The sequence below is a fragment of the Populus nigra genome, chromosome 9 (assembly GCF_951802175.1).
Source record: "Populus nigra chromosome 9, ddPopNigr1.1, whole genome shotgun sequence".
NCBI lineage: Eukaryota > Viridiplantae > Streptophyta > Magnoliopsida > Malpighiales > Salicaceae > Populus > Populus nigra.
In genome coordinates this window covers 1,830,392-1,850,303 of record NC_084860.1, presented here as the reverse complement: position 1 = coordinate 1,850,303, position 19,912 = coordinate 1,830,392, and the positions used below count along the sequence as shown (strand labels likewise).

The 19,912-nt window shown below is 34.0% G+C and overlaps 3 protein-coding genes across 3 annotated transcripts; all 3 read left to right on the top strand.

The window, feature by feature from the left end:
- The first annotated feature begins 140 nt into the window (after positions 1-140).
- LOC133703514 (probable dolichyl-diphosphooligosaccharide--protein glycosyltransferase subunit 3B) lies at positions 141-1,515 on the top strand. Its single transcript, XM_062128093.1, has one exon. The coding sequence runs from the start codon at positions 190-192 to the stop codon at positions 1,249-1,251; it is 1,062 nt and encodes a 353-aa protein (XP_061984077.1). The 5' UTR covers positions 141-189; the 3' UTR covers positions 1,252-1,515.
- Positions 1,516-6,390: 4,875 nt separating this feature from the next.
- Positions 6,391-7,010, top strand: LOC133703515 (nuclear transport factor 2B). Its single transcript, XM_062128094.1, has 2 exons — positions 6,391-6,771; positions 6,852-7,010. Exons 1-2 carry the CDS (start codon positions 6,406-6,408, stop codon positions 6,924-6,926), a joined length of 441 nt encoding a protein of 146 aa, XP_061984078.1. The 5' UTR covers positions 6,391-6,405; the 3' UTR covers positions 6,927-7,010.
- Positions 7,011-13,625: 6,615 nt separating this feature from the next.
- LOC133703700 (pectinesterase) lies at positions 13,626-16,283 on the top strand. Its single transcript, XM_062128306.1, has 2 exons — positions 13,626-14,622; positions 15,413-16,283. Exons 1-2 carry the CDS (start codon positions 13,641-13,643, stop codon positions 16,102-16,104), a joined length of 1,674 nt encoding a protein of 557 aa, XP_061984290.1. The 5' UTR covers positions 13,626-13,640; the 3' UTR covers positions 16,105-16,283.
- The last annotated feature ends 3,629 nt before the right edge of the window (positions 16,284-19,912 follow it).

The following is a 19,912-nucleotide window of genomic DNA, read 5'->3' as shown; positions in this document are numbered from 1 at the left end:
TACACACTTTCATACAGTCCAAAGGTGTGCCTAATCAATTCGTTTACTCAAACGCACCAATAAGAAACAAAGAAGTGAGTCACAAATTCACACTTGTCACTTTCTCATTGGCCACTCTACACTCCCTAAATAAACCCAAACGTTGAAGTCTTCCCCTCTCCACCTCGCTCCACTCTCACCCATTCCAGAATGGCGATCTCACCAGCTCTCCTCCTCCCTCTCCTCCTCTTCACAACCTTCCTCTCCGTCTACCTCCACCACTCCACCGCAGACTCCTATTCTGACTCCGACTCCGACTCCGAGACCTCTGACCTAGTCACCGAACTCCTCTACCTCCGATCTCAATCCAAATCCGGCGTCATCCACTTAAACGACCACATAGTCTCCCGTTTCTTAACCTCCACCAAAACCCCTCGCCCTTACTCTCTCCTCATCTTCTTCGACGCTAAACACCTCCACTCCAAAACCGAACTCCATCTCCAAGATCTCTACACAGAATTCTCCCTCTTATCCTCCTCCTTCATCTCCAACAACGATGCGTCGTCTGCCTCCTCCCTCTTCTTCTGCGACGTCGAATTCAAAGAATCCCAGAACTCATTCGCCCTCTTCGGCGTCAACTCCCTTCCCCACATCCGTCTTGTGGGGCCCAATGTCAAGAATCCGAAGGATTCAGAGCAGATGGACCAAGGTGATTTTTCGCGGATGGCTGAATCAATGGCGGAGTTTGTTGAATCCAGGACAAAACTGACTGTGGGTCCCATTAATCGGCCGCCGATGTTGTCCACCAATCAAATCGCTTTCTTGGGAGTGATTTTGTTGATCTGGGCCTTCTTTTTTATCAAGAAACTTCTCACTAAAGACACTTTCTTGCATGATTGGAAAGTTTGGCTGCTCGGCGCAGTGTTTGTTTACTTTTTCAGTGTTTCTGGTGCTATGTTTAATATAATTAGGAAAATGCCGATGTTTTTGGTAGATAGGAATGACCCGAATAAGCTGGTGTTTTTCTATCAAGGGTCTGGAATGCAGTTAGGAGCAGAAGGTTTTGCGGTCGGGTTTTTGTATACGATTGTTGGCTTGTTGTTGGGTGTTGTTACTCATGTTCTTGTGAGAGTGAAGAATAGGACGGCGCAGCGGTTTGTTATGGGTGTTTCGTTGGTTATTTCGTTTTGGGCTGTTAGGAAGGTTGTTCATTTGGATAATTGGAAGACTGGTTATGGTGTTCATGCGTTTTGGCCTACAAGTTGGAGTTGAAGAAGTTGTTTTGAGTTTGGAGGGTAAGAGGTTATGAACATTTTGCTGCTTTTGTTGAAGTAAGCTGGTATAAGAATCTGATTTATTAGTGTACCCTTACAAGAATATGAGTACTGATTAATGCTTGTTTTTACGCAATGTAGCTGTTTGTTAAAGGATTTTGTTTAGGGCGATTGGAATTTTAATGAGTTTACCCTTAAAATGATTCTGATATGCTTAGAACTGAACTTGAAATTACAATATAAGTGGCATGAAATTCCAGGATGTTTTTAATCGTGATGGAAATTTTGATTAATATACGTGGTTGTGTAGTTGTTTGAGTAGCTAGCTTATGCTTGCGACAAGTTTCTTACTTTTAGATATAATGGTTATTTTATATTTGCTTGAAAGGAAATGTAGCTATATGCTTAGTAAAATTAGTTGTATAATCTTGACTGTAAAAACTAATTAGTTTGTGAATGAATGGCCATTTGTTGTGGGATCCAAATGGCTATGTTAAGGAAATACCTGAAACTTCATTGTAAAAGGTTTTGGGCTATGCAGAGTTGATGTTATAGTTGTTTCCTTTAGTTTTTTAAAGACATGCTCAATTTCTGCTAGTAAGATTGGTGCCTCCCTATTGCATATGCAAGCAAGTACTTGAAAAGGATTTTAGGTGCTAGACGCAACTTACTGGTATTTAGACAATCCATTAGCTGTAAGGTTGGTGCAGCTGTATGATGACAGGGTTTTACTTTGTACAGTTCAACATTTTACAAGTTTCTATCTGGTTTAGGTACAGAAGCCAGCTTTTGCTGTTGCTTGTCATTAGTTTGTGTTTCTGTTAGTATTATCCATTTAAGAAGCATACGAAGCTCTCTTTTCTTGTTGATAATGAAGTTTTTGGTGGAAGAATAGGTGCTTAGTTCCATGTAGTTGAGACCATTCCTAAGGTTGTTGGAAGTGATGACATGGGTTCTGAGGTTGGAGAGCTGTAAAGTATGATTCATATATTAGTTAACTTTGGAAGTGGGTATTGATTAATGTTGATTTTGCACAAAGAAGCTGTCTGACCATGACTGCCAAAAACTAAAGACGCTATTCTCACATGGATGACTAGCAATTTGACATAGGTGTGAAATGTTGTATTCAAGGAGAATTCCAGGCACTTCATTGTCAAATATTTTGACTTGCCCCTATAATTTTGGTTTATGATTAGTTGACATTGAATGATAGTCATTTTCTTTTGTATTTTAAATTGCTCTATGCTTAATTCCTTTAACTATATCTTCAGTGTCCTTTTGCATCATGCATGCACAATCTTGAATTTTAACTTTTGGAGTTAGATGCATTTAGGGACACTAGCTTTGGCTAGTTGATAGTTGACTATAGGATTTGAAGGTTTCTATGCAACTTAAATACATAGCTCTGCTTTAGTTTCTTGAGTGTCATTTGTCTTTTGGATTTCCTAGAATGGTACATTTGAATATATCTATGCATCTTAGAGAAACAAGCCTGTTTTTGTTTCCTGAGCGTGGTCTGTCTTTTGCATTTCCTAGAATGACACATAAGAAGTTTGGGAAATTGAATTCATACTGTACTTTAGAGCTCGGGTGAGATTATGAAGTTTATCAAAAAAAAAAAAACTTGTTGCTTAGATTCTCTGGTTCAAACACATACCGTGTCAATTGTTGGAATAGCCATGCTTGATTCTTCTAGAGGTAAAAGTTTAAAGTCTGATTCTTTAAGTTTTGTTCCTAAATGTTTTTCACACAAAGGTATAAGGGTGAAGAGTAAGGTCAAGCTTGAGTTGGAGAGCTAAAGGGCTATGATGTTATTGTTAAACTAAATTGCTGTTGAAGTGTTGATGTATTAGTTCACCTATAGATGAATATAAGCACCGATTAATGTTTTTTTGCACAATATAGCTGTGTGCTAATGGATTTTGTTACAGTGATTGGAATTTTGATTAGCTTATGCTTTAATGGGATTCTGGTATGCTTAGAACTGAAAATGGAGTAGGCTATCTGCATGGGCTAATGGGTGTCAGGGAGTGTTCTATGTATGTGCCTTGAGCTGAAAAAATGGAGTAGGTTATCTGCATGTTTCTCATTCATTCCTGTTGTTCTAACTTTGTGGAAAAAAATTTATCCTCTAAATGATATTGTCAGCTTGCTTTGTTGAAAGGCTTGAATTTGAAATCAAGCTATGTTATTAAGGGTGTTGGATGCATCATTCCTACGTAAATTCTCTTCAATTGAACTGTTTCCAAATTGATGCTAAATATCCATGTTTAATGCGTACATTTGTCTTGGAATAGAATTCATGGAAACCCTTGTTGTCTATTGTTGATTTCTAAAATTACAGATGCTGTTATTTTTGTGTAAGAGTGGTAAATACTTGCCATGGGGCCAAGCGTATTATTCATTGAAAGAAATTTTTAGCTCTATATGTTTTGGGACTTTGAGTTGTTGAAATTATAGTCGCTTTCTGTTTTCTAAATGACATTTATGCTTAATTCCCAAAAGTATAACTAAGGCGTCCTATTGGGACATGCGTGTGCAGCTCTTAGATCCAATATTGGGTGTTAAGAGCTGCTTGCTGAGGTTTGGGCGTGCCTGAATTCGTCTCTAGTCTTTGCTGATAGTTTATAATATGATTTAAATTTGTCTATTCCACACTATTAGAAGTTTTCTATTCAACTTAGATGCAGAAGCCTGTCTTTGGATCTCAACTGTGGTTTATGTTTGCTCTTTCTACTTTTTGTCTGTAAATAAGGAGCTTGAGAAGTTATAGTTCATTTGTCGTATCCAGCTTGATTCAGAATAGTTGCTTGATAGTAAGCTGAATAACAGGCTGAGGGAATTTGGGGATTGTATGTGATTTAGGGCAAAAAAGAATGGCTCAGCCGTGTGGCAGGAAAGGCTCATGGTTGAGCAGGTAGTGTACATGTTTCTCATTTGCGTTTTCTGTCCTAGTTTTTGGAGAACTGGTATGTCTTCATGCTCATAGTATAGAATTTTTCATTTCATTCTTTGGAAGTCAACTTTCTACTCAAGCCTGTGGCTGCTAGGGGTGTTCACGGTTCGGTTCGGTTCGGTTTAGACTCAAAAAACCAACTGAACTGAATTACATTAATTTTGTGAAATATTAACCGAACTAGACCGAACACCGGTTCAAACCGAACCAATCCGGTTCAGTTAGATCCGATTTTTTTGGCAAAAAACCGGGAAACCTAATCCCATCATCTAGACTCCCCCAAATCCCCTCCTCCCAGCTCTGAAAACCTGAACCCTGACCCACCAACCCAAAACTCCACCTGGTCCTTTGGCTGTCTCATCCAAACCTTAGCAATCAAATCTCAATCTGACATCGAAATCTACAAGAAAGACCTAGACAAGCTATCAGTATCCTCCAAACCTTAGCAACCAAATCTCAATCTGTCATCGAAATCTATAAGAAAGACCTGGACAAGCTATCAGTATCCTCCATGTGGAAAATCATTGTCTCATATGGCTAGAAAACAGAAACTATTTTAATCTTTTAGTGGAATTGATCAAATATGTGCCAAGTTTCCAGTTACTTGAGATAAAGATGACTTCAAACCTTTAAATATTCATTGCTAATCTTGCAAACGGTAAACAGTAAAAGCAAAAGGAGATTGATACGCAAAGGGCATTTGATCTCTTTTATGGTTGACCCACTATTTTTTATATGTATATAGTTGCTTATCTATGTCAAGAAACAAGGAAAGGAAGATTGAGAATTAATTCAGCTTGATCTCTTTTATGGCTCTCCCATTATTTTTTGTATATATGCAGTTGCTTATCTATGTTAAGAAACGGGGAAAGGAAGATTGAGAATTAATTGAGAGGGGAAGGAGGCGGTTTTTGTGTGAGGTAGGAATGTGATGTTAATTGTTAGGGTTAGCTAATTATTTATACCAAAAAATTTTGTTAATTGTTTAGTGGGTCTGGTTCGGTTTGGGCCGGTTTTTTGTTCAAAACCAAAATTGAACCGAACTTGTTAAAATTTATGGTTTTGAAAATCAGTTTAATCGGTTTTTTATTTTGGTTTGGTTTTTTTGGTTAATTTTTCTTCAGTTTTCTCAGTTAATCGGTTATTTTGAACACCTCTAATAGCTATTGATCACACCTGGTCATTGGACTAGAAGTTGCTGTTGACTTCTTATAATCAAAACTATAGGGATACTGTGTATCCTTTGTCTCTGATAATATAAGCTTGAACTGTGAACTTAATGAATCAAGTTGGAAAACCATGCTTTCAAATGTTACCATCTCTTTTTTGAGTTCCTTGAAAACTTTTGGATTCCTTGAATTCTTATGTTCTCTCAGGTGTTCCTCTCGATTTTATTTCTCAATGATTCTCTTCAGAGCATGTTGTTTTAGTTGACAAGTATGATGTGATTAGAGAATGTTTGCTTTAGATGAAGCAGAAAGAAAGCGATGTGTGCTTTTTATGCTCAAAACTGTAAATTACTCGAGGGTTATAGCTATTGTAGCTTTGGAATGCAAATACAAGTGGAGAGAGGATCCGTATGTTCTTCTCACTTGTCAAGTTCTTTCCCCATGCCTAGAAAGCCATGGTGCCAGTATGCGATGAATGCTAACACAGCTCAAAAGCCTTGCCCTGATGCTTCCTCTGAGCTGCTAAAATCTAGTTGGATACTTGGCCCTTTTTCATCAGAGGCCAACAGGGCTTTCGAAACTTTTCACGCATCGAAATGTATATTTTTCTTCCAGAACCTATAAGTTGTGTTAGTTTGTACCCAATTTAAGCTGATTGCAGAGAATGATTGGAAACCTAAAAGCCAACAAGCACACATTTGAAAAGAAGGAAGAGGTCCTACTATATGACACAAAAGGGTAATTTGGACGGCAGAAAAGCTTGAAAGTTATTGTGGATGCCAAGCATTACTTGCTCCAACATCGATCCTTTTCTCCATTTCAAACCCCATGCAACTTTGCGTAGGAATACAGCGGTTCAGATTGTTCCCAATTACCATAACACCCTCCTTTTCGCTGAATCAGATGCCATAACAAGGGTGTAATAGTCTTCTGGTGTCTATTTACGAGACAAAGCAATATCAAGTTCTCTTCCTTTTCCCCCTTTTTAGGCCAAAGCTCTTCGCAGCATATTCGTTTGCTTATATAAATGCCATGGCCTGGTGGTGGCGGAGAAGGGAATCACTTCAATACGGAGATGGAGAGATGCCATGTCCAAGAACAGGTTGAAGTGGTGGGGAAGGCATTTGTGGATCATTACTACAACCTTTTCGACAATGATCGACCCTCTCTTGCTTCTCTTTACCAGCCAACCTCCATGCTGACATTTGAGGGTCAGAAGATAGTTGGCGTTGAGGATATCTCCTGTAAGCTAAACAACTTGCCATTTGGTAACTGCAAACATATAATTAGCACCATTGATTCACAGCCCTCAGCTTATGGAGGGGGCATCGTCGTGTTTGTCAGCGGCAGCCTCCAGTTGCCTGGAGAGGAGCATCACTTGAGATTTAGCCAGGTATGAACATTAGTAGAATACATGCAAAAGAACTTGGAGAATATTGAGGTTAAACTCAAATTTCTTTGATGTTGTTGCAGATGTTTCACTTGATTCCAACACAAGATGGACGCTTCTTCGTGCAAAATGACTTTTTCCGGCTAAATTATGGTTGATTTTTTTCACTTTTCTGTTCACATGTTGCACTTGTAACCTTAATATTGATTGATGGAATAATATTTTGTATCTTCATGGTTCAAGTGATTGATTACTATAATGTACCTTCGAATTAACTTATAAATCAATCAAAATATACATTAATAGGGACGAAATCCCCTTTTCAAATGATTTTATAGATATAAAAATGAATTAAAACAAAAAAAAATGAATTATTATGGTAGATCTAATGGTTGAAATCAGGATGTTGTTAGCTATTGTATCATGGTTCTGAATCTTCAGATAGAATTTTAATTTTTTTTAATTTTTTTTAAGTTTGGGTTTGCTTCTGATAGAAATTTATTGTTTCTCATTAATCATGATACAAAAAATTTAAACCTTATTAATTAAGAATTAAGTTATTGGGCTACAAGCCACGACCAAGTCCAGTTCATTGCTCAATTGCTTACCTATGGCTAAGCTCCCCTCCACCTTTTGAATTCCAGGATAATGAAAGAAGCCCATTTTCTCTCAACAAAGCGGATTGGCCTAGTAGGAGAAACAAGCCCCAAATCCAATTACATTACAGAGACTAATCACTCAGCCTATAAGGAGGGTGAAAAAAAAAAAAAAAAAAACACCCGAGAGAAAGCTAAAACCATAGTTTTTAAAACTTACTGTGGGTCGATCCGGGGAAAGTATTGTGTCATGGATTAGATAGATTAGATGAGAAATAAACTATCTTGAATTAATTTAACTTTTTATATTTTATAAAAAAAATATAAATAATATCATTTTTAAATTTAAAAAAAAAAATTAAAAATTTTAGATTAAACTTTTAATTAAATCATATTCAATCAACTCTCATCTTATCTTATCTTGCTGAAACTCAACTCATGTTTTATATGAGATGTTATCTTATCTTGCTGAAACTCGACTTATGTTTTATATGAGATGTTTGTAGTTTTTTTGTGAAATTTTTTTCAACCTTATCCTTTTAAATCTTATCAATCACATTGCAAGCTCTCCTTGAGATGTTTTATATTGATTTTTGTTTCTTAGTTAAATTTTGTTCCTATGGAGAATTTGCAATGTTATTTTGTTGGAAAAGACCATGAACAATGGATATTACGCAATCGGTGATGCCGCATGCCCCTATTCTTGCCCTCCTTCTGTCACTTGTGTAAATATCATTTCAATGACTTTATTAATTCTCTTTAAATCATATCATAGTTGTCACCAAGTTAATGATTTTTTTTCTTAAATAAAGTTGTTTTTTTTTTGTTTTCTTGCCCACAATCTTGCTTAGAGATTATGATTAATAATTATATCAACCAAATCATACCAAATCTGATTCAGATCAATTAGGTTTTACTTGATAAATATTTTATTAATTTTAATTATAAACTTAACCACAGTTAAGTTTCGAGTTCTAAATTTCTTGGATTAACATGTTATTAAACCAGGCTCATGCTGGATTTAACAAGTATCTTTTAAACAACGTTAATTTCTCATAAAATATTGACCACTTGAAACCTAGATCTAAAGCATTTGGAAATGATGATTTGCGCCAAAAGAAGAACGTCCTCTGAATATATATAATCACGTGTTCTCATAAAATATAGATTACATGAAAACTGAAGTGGGTTTTGTTTAGTCTTTATTATAAATTATAATTTTTTTCCCTAGATCTAATAATTCAAAACAACCAAAGATTCTTTATAAAAAGAAGACTTTGTCGGCTGTAACACGTGAAAAAAGAACAAAAAGGAACACAACTGTAATTATACATATAAGTTAACTCATCCGGTTAGTTTACTAGTTCGAATCTCATAAATTTTAAGGTCATTGAAAATTTATATGGTCATTAATTTAAAAACTTGTAAAATTAATCAAGATACATGTAATCTAATCTAAACACCTACATTAATAATAATAATAATAAATTGACAAAACTGTTGTTATAGCCATCGCTTATCTAAAACTATATGTGTACAAGGGCTTAAGGATGTTAAAGCAAACAAGTAAAAAAGGGGCAAGAAAAATATTAATTTTTTTCTTCTTTTGATCATAATAGCTAAAATGGAAGCCTTTAACTTGATGTAGCTATTTTACTTCTATACCGTCGTCCTATCATGGTTCTAAATCGTTAATACCATAATTCTTAATAAAAATAAAACAAAAACATCATAGAGTTAGTATTATGGTTAAAAAGGTTTTATTTCTTTTCATGAATTTTTGGTTAAGATTTTGGAACCAACACTCAAATTTTTTTATTAATACTTATTTGAATGCACGATCAATGTGAATGTGAAAGATATATATGTATACCTTCAAAATTATTCGAATAAAAGACTTAATTTTGATTGATGCTCACTCAAGAATAGACTAATAATTGAATAAAAAAAATTATTCTTAAAAATATTTTTTTAGCATTATAATTAACTATATAATTCAAAAACATAACAATTACCTTTAGCTCTATATTCATAATTATTAAACTCAGTTTATTTAATCAACTTGGTGATTATTTGATCCGAGACTTGTCTTAGGCTAGGTTTGATCTTGAACTATTTAAGAAGTTGACTGGGTTTAGACTTAGATGACACTCGTTCTATTTTTAAAAAAAATTATTCTAAAATATTGTTTTAATTTTTTTTAATCTATCTAAAACAATTTTGTTTTGGACAAAAAAAATAAACCTAAATTTACCCATTAACTCACAAGTTAACTAGCATAACCTATAACTCAGGCTCACCATATATAACACCTTGTAAATTTTTAATGATATAAATCTTTCATTAGCCTTGAATTCAAGAAAAACTAAGTAAATCTAGACAAATATTTCTTTATATTTAAAACATCTTAATCCTATTATATTTTTAAAAATCTTTCAAGAAATTGATCTAATCATCTCGGATCACAATCATATCAACCATCACATTAAAATTATAGAGTAATACAAAATATACATGCATACATTTATGTTTACATAAATATTCTAAAAAGTTCAATATAAAACATGAGTTTCATTTTTTTTAATTTAAATAAATTTTTACTTAATTAAAAATAATTAATTAAAGATATGCCAATATCAATTACCCGACATCGTTAACCTTTAATTTTTAGATAATCAATTTTTTACTATACCAACACCGATGTTATTAGATTCTCAGTGTCTGTTTGGTATTGTAATTACTTTTGTGGTTATAGTTTAAAAAAATAGTTTAATAAAAAGTGTTTTTTGTTAGGTTCGTTTTAAAGTTTGATGTGCTTAATTAAAACTGCGGTTGAAATTGTGGTTGAAAAAAAACAGTTCTTATATTTGATTAATATATTTTTTGTATGAGGTTTAATTATAAAATTACCTAAACAAACATATATATAATGAAAAAACATTGTTGTTTTATAATTATGATTACATAACGAAATGAATAATTCATGTACATTAATAAAAAATATTTCATTATACATTAATAAAAAATTTTCATTATCCCTTCAAACTATTTGAAAAAAAAACACAATAAAAAATTATATTAACTAAAATAAAAACCAAAATTAGAATAAAAAAAATAAGTCAATGATAGTTCAGGTAACACAAGCAAATGTAAAATATATATATAAAAAAATAAACGAGTTTGAGGGGCAAAATAAAAAATTTGATCCTTAAAGATATTCAAGTATTTTTAATGTTCATGTAAAAAGAAAATTACAACATAGCCCTTGCACAAAAAGTTTTTTTTTAAAAGGTTATTTTAGTAATACCATTATTTAAAAAAAAGTAAAACAAAAACATTTGTGCCTCAAGTGATCTTTTAAAAGATATTTATGTGCCTGTTAAAAAATAAAAACACCCCCGGCCAGGGGTGTTTGGTTCTGCTGCTGCGTCTGCAATTGGAATCAAAAATTGTTTTAATTATGTTTGGTTAATACTAATATTTTTTTTTCACGTGGATTCCACTCACTGAGGACCAACCTCAGGTACAATTGCTTTTCGTTGCTGTGTTCTCCTCTCTCTCGTCAACACTGCGTAATTTTAATTAATTTTGCAAAACTTTCCCATGGCTGAGAGCTCATCTTTCCTTTTGTTCCCAAATTACTGCCATTGATCTCGACTCTCATTTTCTAACGAGTGGAGCAGCAGCAACATGGGCACTGAACGTGCCTCCTTCCTTTTGTCTTTCTTTCCTTTTTCTTTTTCTTTTTCTTTTTCTCCACAGCCATGCATGGAAATTGCAACCTCTCCTCCCTCACCTGTTTCTACTTTCCAGGAGACCATTGTTCTTTGCAGTTCTCCAAGGGATTAAAGAAGCTCCAAGAAGAATAATAATCAATGTCATGTTTTACAGTGTCGACAGCTCATTAAAATTAAAATTAAAATTAAAATTAAAATTAAAATTAATTTAAAAACATGTGGAAAAAAAACTGTGTATTCATTTTATTTTATTTTTCATTTTGCGCCTCTCGACGTAAAATTGTGCCCTGACTATAACCTGAAACAGCTAATTAATCACGTTTGTGTTAATGCTGATATTAACGTGATGTCATTGATATCATCATCAACCTCTACGGCAACAAATTATTTTTCTGTTTAGCTACATAACAATGACTAATTTTCTCGACTAAAGAATTTATTACAACACTACTCATCAGTATCTTACAACCTTTGATCTGATGTTCATACTGGGTTTTACACGCCAGGTCTTATATCTTTGTATTCTAGTCAACGAAGAGGGGCAAGGAGTAGGTGGAATGCCATTAATGAGCTAGCTTTATCTCAGTACTAAATTATAAAGATAAGCAATTATATCGCAACTTTCTTTATCCTCGGGCTGCTACAAATTCAGATTTTGTTGAAACTTGAATGAGAAACTTGGAAACTCCTAAGCAAGTGGATGAAGAAAACGATGATCCTGCACAAAAACAATATTTTCCGCAAAGTTGAAAACCGAGGTAGGTTTTGGCACTATCTTCATAACTTTGTTGGCTGTCTTATCTTTTTAACAAATTGCAATCAATATGTGATAACAATTAAATAATCAAAAGTTTCCAAGTAGGGTACATAAGTCACAGGCAGCCTCTAGAATATTAAAGATTATTTTTGTTATTGTTTTCAAATTGTTTTTTATTTAAAAATATATTAAGATAATTTTTTTTAATTATTTTTAACATCAATATATTAAAAGAATCTAAAACTATAAAAAACTAATTTAAAATAAAAAATTTAAATTCTTTTAAAAATATTTTTAAAACACAACCATATTTTGTAGAAAAAGTAATCGTATCGCACGTTGAAAAAGATTAAAGAATTCCATCATTTTATCCACTATGTGCTAATTATGACAAGTCCATGAAATGAATGAAACAACTTTCGTATATATATAAATTAATGTTTTAGCCAATGAATGAAACAACTGCCATGATTGCCTCGATATTCATAAGAAAATACCCACTTCCCTCTTAGTGATTCCACGTGAATGGCTAGAAATATGTGAGGTGTATGGCTAATCCCTCGAAGATAGATAAATAAATAAATAATTAGTAAAATAAGAAGGGTTGATCTGATCTATTAAAGGAATATATTCCTCCCATGGCTTTTACAATTTAAACAAAATCAAACCATGAAAATTACAGTTTAAAACCATATATTCTAAATTATTATAGATATTTTTCTTTGAATATATGTAGATATAGTCTCAATGTTTAAAAAGCCTGGAAAATGTTATCTAAAGGTGTGAAATATAAATGGAAATATCTCAAGTCTTTAGTGAGTTTATGTGTGCTCGTAGTTTTCGTGGTCTAAGAAAATTGATGGTTTCAAATTTAAACCAGTCAATATTCCACCACTGCAACTCTTTGAGAATGCAACGACTAATCACATGGAATGATAGCGATATTTACCAACTACAGAAAACGAAAACTAATCCTAGATATTGCTTCCTGTCGTCTATGAATATACTATATTATTTTACGGTTTTTATTCTTCTTAATTATTTTATTAATGTTGTTTAGTTTGTAAGTATTTGATATATATATAGAATGATAGCATATTTTTTATACTATTTAAATAAATAAAAAATTATAATTGGAACAGACTGAAATAGAGTGAGATATATATGAATATAGTTTTGATTCTGAGATATGATGAGAGAGTTTTTAAATAGATATGTGGTATGATGTGGATGTGTCAAGGAAAGTTTCATTAATATTCATAATTTAATTTATTTATTATTTTGTATTGAGTGGAGGTATAATATAACTTAGAAGAATTTATTAATTTTTTTAAATGTATATATAGAGGATGCTTCTTTAAGATCATTTAAAAAGACCATTTAGTTTGCATTTTAATCAGTGTTTTAGGACAGAAGAAGAATAATATGTTTATTTAGAAGAATAAAGACAATAATATAAAGATAAAATATTTTTATAAGAATTTCTCTTTTATCCCAATAATCTTCATTTTTTATATTTTAAAATAGTAATTAATTTAATCTCAATGGTTAAAAAAATACGTTTAAAAGTAGCCTTTACTGTAGAATTTCTTTTTGCATGTATCAATGCATTTTTATAACTTATCCTAAAAACACACACATGTGACTTTTAGGTGTCGACAACTTCGATTTTAATACATTATGAACACAAACTAATTAAAGAGACTATTCTCTTATTGTTGTCTATTTGCTTTGTCGTATCTTAATTCATGGAGCACTATAAATACAAGAGAGGATAAGTCCATGGAGAAAGCAAACACTGCTACCATGGCTACAATGAATACTCCTCTATTAGCCACCCCCAAAACCTCTCGTCCCAAAACTATATGTCTAGTTCTCTCCATGGTTGCAATCTTAAGCTCAACCACACTAGTCACCATGCGCTATTACACAAAAACTGACCCCTCTTCCCCTCCTGGCCTATTGCAAAACTTATGTGACCATGCATATGACCAAGAATCATGCCTAGCCATGGTCTCACAAATAGCTTCAAACACATCCACTAAAATGAGCCAAGTCGGTCTACTTCAGCTCTTGCTAGGAAAATCCACACCCCACATACAAAATACTATTGAAAAGGCCAAGGTTATTCACAGTCGGATCAATGATGCTAGAGAACAAGGGGCTCTAGGAGATTGTGTGGAGCTGATGGAGATCTCCAAGTACAGAATCAAGGACACAATAGTTGCTCTTGAAAGTGTTACATCCAAATCCCATGTAAATGCTCTTACGTGGCTTAGCAGTGTCCTCACCAACCATGATACATGCTTAGATGGGCTAAATGGTCCTGCCAGGTCCACAATGGAGCCATACCTCAATGACTTGATATTGAGAGCAAGAACTTCTCTAGCCATACTAGCTGCAATTTCACCCTCGAAAGAAAATAATGACATCTTTCCATTGAAAGAAGATTTTCCATCATGGCTACCTAGTATGGATAGAAAGCTTCTAGTTGCTCTGCCAAAGGACATCAACGCTGATGTTACAGTGGCTAAAGATGGGAGTGGTAAGTACAAGACTGTGAAAGAGGCTGTGGCATCAGCACCAGATAATGGCAAGACCAGGTATGTTATTTATGTGAAGAAGGGGACATATAAGGAGAATGTTGAAGTGGGAAAGAAAAAGAAGAACGTGATGCTTGTTGGTGATGGCATGGATTCCACTATCATTACTGGTAGTTTGAACGTTGTAGATGGGTCTACAACATTCAACTCTGCCACTGTAGGTAAAGATCTTACTCCTCTTTCCTTTTCTTTATTTCTTCTACAAATCAAATCCAGCCCTTTTCTTATCATAAAATCAATGTCGATGGTTTTCTTTTTCCAATTATTATCTCATTTCATTTAGGAGCCCAACTAGGTAGATCAGAGGGCACATTCGAACACGCCACCATACAGAAAAGACAGACAAAGGGAAAATTGAAATATATCTTGAAGTTTGCCCTCTTTTGTTATGAAGGACAACAAGCCGGCTAATATAAATCAGTGAATGAGATTTCTTCAATGATTTGAAGTAATTACTTTTGGAGTGAATTCATTACTATATTATTTGGAGTAGATTTACTCATTTTGATGGAATTAATTGAATATTTATTTTAATATAATAATGATTTAGATAAATATTTTTAAAAATTACAATAAACATGATTTATTTGGATTAAAATTGTCCGATTGGAAGATAATATTTACATTATAATTCATTATTATATTAATTATTTATAATTTTTGTTATAATAGATTTGATTTTTCAATGGGTTTCAATATTATTGTATTATTTGTGTCACTCATTTCTCGAATTAGTGGATGTTTATTTTTGTGGTATAATTTATTTTTTAAAGTAATTTTCAATTTGATTTTCATCTAAAAAAGTATATGATGTATTTTTAAGGTCACCAATATTCACAAGCATGCTTACGAATTAAAAGGCTTGTTCCTTTCATAATTAGTTTCTTACAAATTAAATACTCGCCCACATTAGACGTCAAACCAACCAAGTTTTATGATCTATGAATGCAGCTGCTGTTGGTGATGGATTCATAGCCCAGGACATTTGGTTCCAAAACACCGCTGGCCCAGCGAAGCATCAAGCGGTGGCCCTCCGCGTCGGAGCTGATCAATCAGTGATTAACCGATGCCGCATTGATGCCTATCAAGACACCCTCTATACCCACAGCCTCAGGCAATTCTACAGAGATAGCTATATTACTGGCACAGTGGACTTCATCTTCGGCAATGCTGCTGTGGTGCTCCAAAACTGCAAGCTTGTACCACGAAAGCCCATGAGTGGACAAAAGAACATGGTAACAGCCCAAGGAAGAACTGACCCAAACCAAAACACTGGGACATCAATCCAGAAATGTGACATTATAGCAAGCTCTGATCTTACGCCTGTTAAGAGCTCATTCAAATCATACTTGGGCCGTCCATGGAAGGAGTACTCAAGGACTGTTGTAATGCAGTCCAATATTGGAGACCTTATTGATCCAGCTGGGTGGTCAGCGTGGGATGGGGAGTTTGCCCTAAAGACTTTGTATTATGGTGAGTATTTGAACCAGGGAGCAGGTGCTGGTACTAGTAAAAGAGTGAATTGGCCAGGTTATCACATCATTACTAGTGCTAATGAGGCCAAGAAATTCACGGTGGCTGAGTTGATACAAGGAGGGGTTTGGTTGAAGTCTACTGGAGTTTCTTATACAGAAGGGCTGTGATGATAGACCGGGGTCAATGTCTTCTCAAAACAAGTGAAATGTCGTGGCTTTTTTTTCTTTCTCTTTTTTCCCTTTGAGAACCATTTCGGTCGGTAGAAATGGGCTCAACTTTTTTTGTTCTTTGGACTAGAAATAATGGGTTTTGAGTTGTTAATAAGAGCTTTCTTCATTCCGTTTAAGCAATTCTCTCTGTGTGTGTATTATGATAGGGGGGAAATGCGTGATATCGATGCTTGGAGTATTTGATGATGTTATAATTATAAATTAATTTGAAATTATATAATTTAAATTTTAAATACAAGTAAAAAAATAAAAAGTAAATTAATATGACTCGATCAATTCAATGGATCCAAAAACAATCTGAATAACTGGTAAAAATATAATTTGATTATAAAAAAAAATCTAAGACTATTTTTAAAAAAAATATTAAAATGACAATATATTGGATCGACCCGGGTCTACTTAGGTTAGTCTTTCAAACTTGTGATCTAGATCATGAAATCATGAATAAAGCAAATCAAAACATATTATAAAGTTCAATTCTTAATAAACTCATTGTTAAATCATGAAATTAAAAAAAATAATTAATCTAAAAAAAGAACACAATAAAATGATATTTCTGAAAGAAATTACAAATTTAAAAAAAATTACAAAAATATCATTAATGAATCCAAGATTTAATTTTGTATTTTTATTCGATCATCGACAATCTCGTAAGGCTTTTCTGAATTTCGATTACCTTAAAATTTTAACTAGAAATACAATAGTAAATTTTGATTACCTTAAAATTTTAACTAGAAATACAATAGTGTGCCAATAAATTCCTCGTGAAATTTCAGTCTAATCCAACAATTGAATTAAAAGATATAATTAATATTATAAAATTAGATAATATTATTTTTAAAAAAAACACTATTTGATCATAACAAAACCAAAATGTTTTGAATGGAACTGGGCGGAACTTACAAAATGGATCGAGATTCTAAACGAGGAAAAATTTATTTTGTTTTTTAAACTGGAATAAGATACACAATCATTCTGGATAAAATATAATAAAATTAATAACCTTGCGTAACAGTGGCTCGAATCTCCACTTTGGTGAAAGAAAAATGTTTTGAATATATTTTTTCTTTTCTATTTCTTTTTTTAATAGTTAAACAAGAAGATTTTTTCTCTCTTTTAAAGATACAAATGACTAGATGAAAAAATTGATTAAAAAAAAATTAATCTCGATAAGAAAAGTTAGTTCACAAGTATTATCTAACACTAATATAAAAGTATATATAAATATCTCAAGTTTCCATTGAATTAACTCTATTTGTAGTCATAGTTTATATCGTTTGAAAAATAATCCCATTACAAAGTGGCAGTATTGTTGACAAGATAAATGTTGACATTATCTTTATATAGAAATAGATAATCAGTACATATTATTTTTCTATTTTAGTTCCTATATTGTAGCTGATTTTCCTGTAATGTAGTTCCCATTCCTAACTCATAGGAATTCCTTGGCTGTACAAATACATGACCTAAGGTCTGTATTCATTCATTCATTCAATATACATTGTTCTTCCATCTTTTCATGGTATCAGAGCATATTCAAAGATCCTAACTTTCCTTGATCCACCGTTTCCCTTCACTACATTGGCTACCCAGTATCTACTTTCCCAGTCACCATGTCCACAGAAAAAAATCAATTATCAGCCAACACAGGCATGAACAATCAAGCAGCCGTTCCTGCTGCTCCTACAGATCCCTCAAAATCAAACATCTCAAATCCTTTCTTTACTCATCACTCCGATCACCCAGGTCTGATTTTAGTCTCCAAACCTCTAAACGGAGATAATTATTCCACCTGGAAGAGGGCTATGACTTTAGCCTTAAATTCCAAGAACAAATTAGGTTTTGTCAACAACTCAATCAAAATTCCTTCAGAAGAAACTGATCCCGAAGGTTATGCAGCATGGTCTCGGTGTAATGATATGGTGCATTCATGGCTTATCAATGCACTCAGTCCAGACATCTCCAACAGTGTGATTTATTACTCTACTGCACATGAGGTTTGGGAAGACCTTAATGAGAGATTCTCCCAAAGCAATGCTCCTCGAATTTTCGAGATACAACGAGAAATTGCTTATTTCAAGCAAGAACAACTGTCTGTTTCTTCCTATTATACCAAATTGAAAGGACTGTGGGATGAATTAGCATCCTATGACAACACAGCCCATGGGGCACAGCAGGATCAACAAAAGTTAATGCAATTTTTGATGGGGCTGAATGATTCTTACAGTGCTATTCGCGGGCAGATCCTCCTCATGAATCCTCTTCCTTCAATTCGGCAGGCATATTCTTCAATTTCTCAGGAAGAGAAACAGCGAATCCTCACTTCATCGCATGCCACAATTGAACCCATCAACAGTGCAGCTATGGCTGTTCGAGGAAGACCCAACCCAGCCAGACATGGACGATTCAACCGTTCATACGGTTTGCAGGAACCACGGTCGCAGGAGAGACAACCAGAAAGTTTCAACCAAGACAGACGGAGACAGGGGACTTTCGCAGGTAGAGGACGACCAAATTGCTCCCACTGTGGAGAAAATGGACACTGGGTCCAGACGTGTTATGAATTAAATGGCTATCCAATGGGCCATCCGAGAGGAAGATTCCAGCCGGGCTCACGCAGCTTCAACAACAGGGCCAGGCCTGCGGGGAATCATATGGCCGAGAGTTCTTGGGCCAGGCCTGCAGTGAATCATGTGGCCGAAAGTTCTTGGGCCAGGCCTCCAGCCAATAGCATTACCGAGACCAATCCCAAAGTTGATGGCAGCCAGTTCATGGGCATTTCGGAGGATCAATTAAAACAACTTTTGTCACTTGTTAGTAAGAATGATGACTCTATATCTCAGGCAAATGCGGTTACCAAACCAGGTTTGTCTAAAATCACTTCCCGCGATTGGATCATTGATAGCGGGGCGACGGATCATATTTCTTCGTCACTTAAATTATTCCGTAAAAATAAAAGTTGTTCATTACATTCGGTAATACTGCCCAGTGGAGAGAAAGTCAATATTGTCGCCAAAGGATCGCTACCTTTGAACTCTGTTTATTATCTGCATAATGTGCTTTGTGTTCCTACTTTCAAAGTTGATCTGATATCAGTTAGTCGGTTGACGAGAGGCCTGAACTGCTCAATAACTTTTTTTCCCTATTGGTGTATTTTGCAGGATCTGGCTACAAGGAGGATGATTGGTTTGGGTAAACAAAGAGACGGCTTATATTATCTAACGGCACTTGTGACGAATAAAACCATAAACACCGCCTCCCCACCCACAAAACTGCCGACATGCAATCTTACCATTTCATCCACCGATCTCTGGCATCATCGCTTAGGGCATGCATCATCTCCTTGTTTAAGTTTCATTGCCAAGAATTTTTTAAATTTTTCAATTCGGTCAAATAATGCTTGTCATATATGTCCTTTGGCAAAGCAGAGTCGTTTACCTTTCAGTCCTAGTACTATTTCTTCAATAAAACCTTTTGAAATAATTCATTGTGATATTTGGGGTCGTTATCGACATCCTTCCCTTACTGGTGCTCATTATTTTCTTATCATTGTGGATGATTTTTCTCGTTTCACATGGATATTTTTAATGCGACATAAAAATGAAGCACAATCACTTTTAAAAAATTTCTTCAGTTTTGTTCGGACCCAATTTGAAACTCAAATAAAAACATTTCGAAGTGATAACGGTGGAGAATTTATTTCTTTACGTTCCTTTTTTCAAAATCATGGGGTTGTTTTTCAACA

Excerpts from the sequence above, each read along its gene's own strand:
- LOC133703514 (XM_062128093.1), top strand. The coding sequence starts at position 190 with ATGGCGATCTCACCAGCTCTCCTCCTCCCTCTCCTCCTCTTCACAACC.
- LOC133703515 (XM_062128094.1), top strand. The coding sequence starts at position 6,406 with ATGCCATGGCCTGGTGGTGGCGGAGAAGGGAATCACTTCAATACGGAG. Across the intron at positions 6,772-6,851 it reads ATCACTTGAGATTTAGCCAG|ATGTTTCACTTGATTCCAAC; the intron begins GTATGAACATTA and ends ATGTTGTTGCAG.
- LOC133703700 (XM_062128306.1), top strand. The coding sequence starts at position 13,641 with ATGGAGAAAGCAAACACTGCTACCATGGCTACAATGAATACTCCTCTA. Across the intron at positions 14,623-15,412 it reads ATTCAACTCTGCCACTGTAG|CTGCTGTTGGTGATGGATTC; the intron begins GTAAAGATCTTA and ends CTATGAATGCAG.